General features: G+C 38.1%; 1 protein-coding gene across 1 annotated transcript; it reads right to left on the bottom strand.

Moving 5' to 3' along the window:
• Nucleotides 1-488: 488 nt before the first annotated feature.
• On the bottom strand, nucleotides 489-680 carry C922_05720 (hypothetical protein; the record flags this gene model as incomplete). Its single annotated transcript, XM_008821291.1, has 1 exon — nucleotides 489-680. The coding sequence occupies one exon, from the start codon at nucleotides 678-680 to the stop codon at nucleotides 489-491; it is 192 nt and encodes a 63-aa protein (XP_008819513.1).
• Nucleotides 681-3,974: the final 3,294 nt, after the last annotated feature.

Below are 3,974 nucleotides of genomic sequence, written 5' to 3'. Positions count from 1 at the left end.
ATAGTTATTGGTTATCGCTCTTCCTTGTAGGTCGCACTTCTTAGTGTTCATCCTTTAGGGGGTATCCTCTATGCTACACTGTTAACCTCTTCGTTGCAGGATTATCGGTCTTGACTTTAAGGCTTTGCCCTGTTTTGTTAAATCGTAGGCTTTAACTTTCATGGGGTTGGGTGCCTGTTTTATGGTTTAGTGAGGATGAAGTGTGCTTCATGCATTTAGGTGCACATGCATTGCTTAGGCGTGGAGGTGGGAGTTTTACGGTGTTGCTTTATTTTGTCAGTTGGGTCCCGTTTCTATCATCATATTTTGTGGATGGCATATTTGGTTATTTCTCCCCCTGTTTTTGGGTTCTTACGCATTAGTTCTCTCCTGTTACTGCTTGTCTTTGTGTTCTATCCGTTTTCCCTTGTCTTTGGCCAGCCCGTGGTAATTCGGATGTCTCATAGTCTATGGAATAGCTCTAAAGAGTACAGTTGGTTTTGGAGGGTTTACCCCTGCTGCTCTTTTTTTAGGTAGGTACTGTATGGATTGATGCTGCATTGTGTAAGCACCTGTTTCACGTGGTTTTTATTCAGGGTACGGCTGTTGCTGCTTATTTGTTGCTTCTGATGGTACCATGTGTTTCTTTGCACCCTTTCCTCTTTAATGTTTAGGATTGATGATTCGTCTCCTATCTCCATGGTGTCATTCCTGAGTTTACGGGTCAGGGGTTATCCTCTACTTGTACACCGGTTTGGTTAAGTGTAGTGTTGGGTAGTCCCTTTTATCCTTTAGTCTTCACCCGTATGGTACGATAAGTAACTGTAGACGCCTGAGGCTGACTAATTAGGCCCTAGTAGCCTTGTGACCATCTTCAGGGGTTTACGATCTAGGGTCTAGTGTTGGTGTCGTATTTTTTGGGGTTTAAGCTTCATATTACATGGCTTAGTCATCACCGTCCTTGATGAGATTCGTGGCTTACGGTATACTAGTACCCTCTACTTTTTATGGGTACGGTTAATTTTTTACATGTTTTGCCTTATTCTGGCGTTGTCGTCCTATTTCCTACCGGCTTAGGCTTAGGATCCTGTTTCTTATCTTGACGGTGTACGCCTCATATTTCATGTTTGCTGATCCATCTCTACTTTGTACCCTTGAGCGAATACCTTTAGCGATTATTCCTCTCTGATGAAATTTACGGCTGTTGGTTCACGTGTTATGTTTACGCTTTATAGTGTATGTGTACTGCGCACTGCCCAGGTGTATCTGCTATGCCTCAGGCTGCAAGATGCTGTTCTGTATTTCCTCTTATTATTCTTCAGGTTATCCCCCCGGGGGGTCTTGTGTTAGGCATCACGGGTAGTTGGTACAGTTGTTAATTTCTGGCGCCATTCTGTATTGCTTGTTTATTAGTTTTTATGGTTTTGATATGTGTTGTATTACTCGATTTCCAAGGTCGAGTTTTTGGGGTGCATGATTTAGTTTTCAGTCTCTATGGTTAAAGGCTTTTGCTTCCTTTTCCTGGTTGTGTCATCAGCCTCTAAAGTCTATTCTTTACGGTTAGACATTTAATGCTGTCGGCTTTGGAGTTACAGTCTGGATGTTATGCAGCAGCTCACAAGCATCATTGCTGACTCTGAGTCTTCCGGTGTTGTGTTCCCCTCTCGGCTTTACTTTATTATTTCCTTGTCCCTGTGGTAATCTTGTGCTGTTTGGTTTTTTTTACGGTGCCTTCTCTTACTTTCTCTCTATGGTGTCTTTTTAGAAGTCTGGGAAGATAGAAGAAGAGATATATTTGTAGATTCCTTATTATTCTCCCTATACTCAACATATCTTAACCGTGTTATTATAAAGATACGGAACAGTCAATGTTCAGACTCTGTCTGTTTCCTTCATTGAGATATATACAGAGGGACAACAGTTTTAATGATATAGTGCTATTCCCTTTCTGTTTTATTCTCATCCCTTCCCCATAGGATATATTTGTAAAAACCGAGAGTCATACATGCAGCGATGACGCGCCGAACTATAGAGCACATATTCATCTATATTAATGTTAATCTATACTGTTGTAAGATCTGTTGCCCGTGAGTTGTCTCTTACATACAAATGTGTATCCTCCTGTTCGTCTATGTGACTAGTGAATCTGTCTTAATAATATGGATATTATGGGAGGGGTACAGAACACGTCTGTTTCTTCACGACTCTTTGAAGGTCCTTATTGAAATGTGGCAGCCTAAGTTGAATGATCTGTATTTATCACTTGATTTCTTGCTTCTACAAGGAATTCATACAATGGACTTCCGAGTACAGGCGGTTATAGGAGAGTATTGCACAACTTTTCGATCCACTCTTAGAGGACCTATGTTGTGAGTTATTAATTCCACCTGTTTGCTGGAATGCTTCTGTGCTCATAGGAATTAGATGTATATGTGACGTCCATTAAATTATCCCTTGTATTTATCTGAGGATAATAAGAGCCACAGTGACAGATATCATGCTTATTAGTGCTATTCAGGCACAACTGTCATATATTCATACTATGACTGCTGGTATTGTATCTTATATCATGAAAAACAGAGTTTATCACTCTGATATCACCGCTTTGAGATACAGACAAAAGGAGGCAGATAAATAGTATAGATCCTATTACTGCTTCTCTACAGACAGAGCTATGAAGCCATGTCAGAATGGGAGAAGATTAGTACTGCGATGCTAATTTATCTGCTTTCTCATGTACACAGATGTAAATAGCGCTCATTAGTTGGTGGCATCTCTATAGTTCATACAAAATTGCGAGATTTTTTACTTATACTTACAATATATGCCGATTATAATGTGATTACGTACAATCAATCGTTTATATTGGAATTGTCAGATTACCGTTCTGTATTAAAGTTGTGTGCAGTCTGAATAAACATGCTCTTTCTATAAAATTATATCTTTGACTATTATATATTATAGTGTATACCCGCATTGTGGAGACACTATTGGGCTGATTCTTTAGGTGTCCAATCGCAAAAATATCAGTAATTTATTGCTACTACTTGGAAGAAGGAAGCAAATAATTAGCTGCCAGATGGCTGTTAGCATGCTTATTATTAACCTTCAAGAAAATGGGTCCCCAATCTATGATAAGAATATGTTAAATGTTTTTTATTGCTTGTCAATTTGCGATATTCACTTGGTATAGCTACTTGTATGCGCATAGAGGAATTCTTCTATGAAAATTAGAAATTAATTCAGCGGAGGAATGCACCCCCTCTAAGGAAAGAAATGGGCGTCTTTCTTGTTCAGATAAAAATGTATCAGACAATCAGTGGGTTGAAAGAATCTTCTCGTGTATTTTCGCTTTACTAAAATGAGCTTCTCCCTATAATGATAGTATATGAGCAGGCATAGCCGAATTTTGTATAATTTCTCCAGCAATTGTTAATTATTTTGTCTATAAACTATTATCCGTAACATTATATAAGGGCAACTGCTGCTTATGTATGAAGAATAGTGGCATCCGGCTTAAATGTGATTATTAAGAATTATGGAGGATAGGCTAAGCGTCTATTAATATATTTTATTTGAGCGCGTTAATGTAATTATTAATGGAAGAATGTATATTTATTTATGGAGGATGTTAATGACCCAGTTCCTTCATGCAATGTAGTATTGAAATTTTATTATGCATAAAGACCGTATTCCTTCTTTCCACTAAATATCTTCGAGAAAAGTATGAGGCTCTTTATCTAAGCTGAGAACTGACAAAGTTAATATGCATATTCTACGGGGCCGCTCCTATTTCTTAATGTGAAGAAGAATGCTCAAATTAGGAGTAAATGTTGTTGGCATATGTATAAAGTAAAGTGCGAAATTCTGGTAGTGACTTAAAGATAGATTTTACTCTAACAAGGAGATCATATTAAAGAGGATATTCATAATGTTCTATTATGATACAAGACATAAACACTGTATAAATATACATTTGATTTGGAGACGGAATA

This window comes from Plasmodium inui, assembly GCF_000524495.1.
Source record: "Plasmodium inui San Antonio 1 unplaced genomic scaffold supercont1.150, whole genome shotgun sequence".
Taxonomy (NCBI): Eukaryota; Apicomplexa; class Aconoidasida; order Haemosporida; family Plasmodiidae; genus Plasmodium; species Plasmodium inui.
This window is presented reverse-complemented; position numbering and strand designations above follow the sequence as displayed.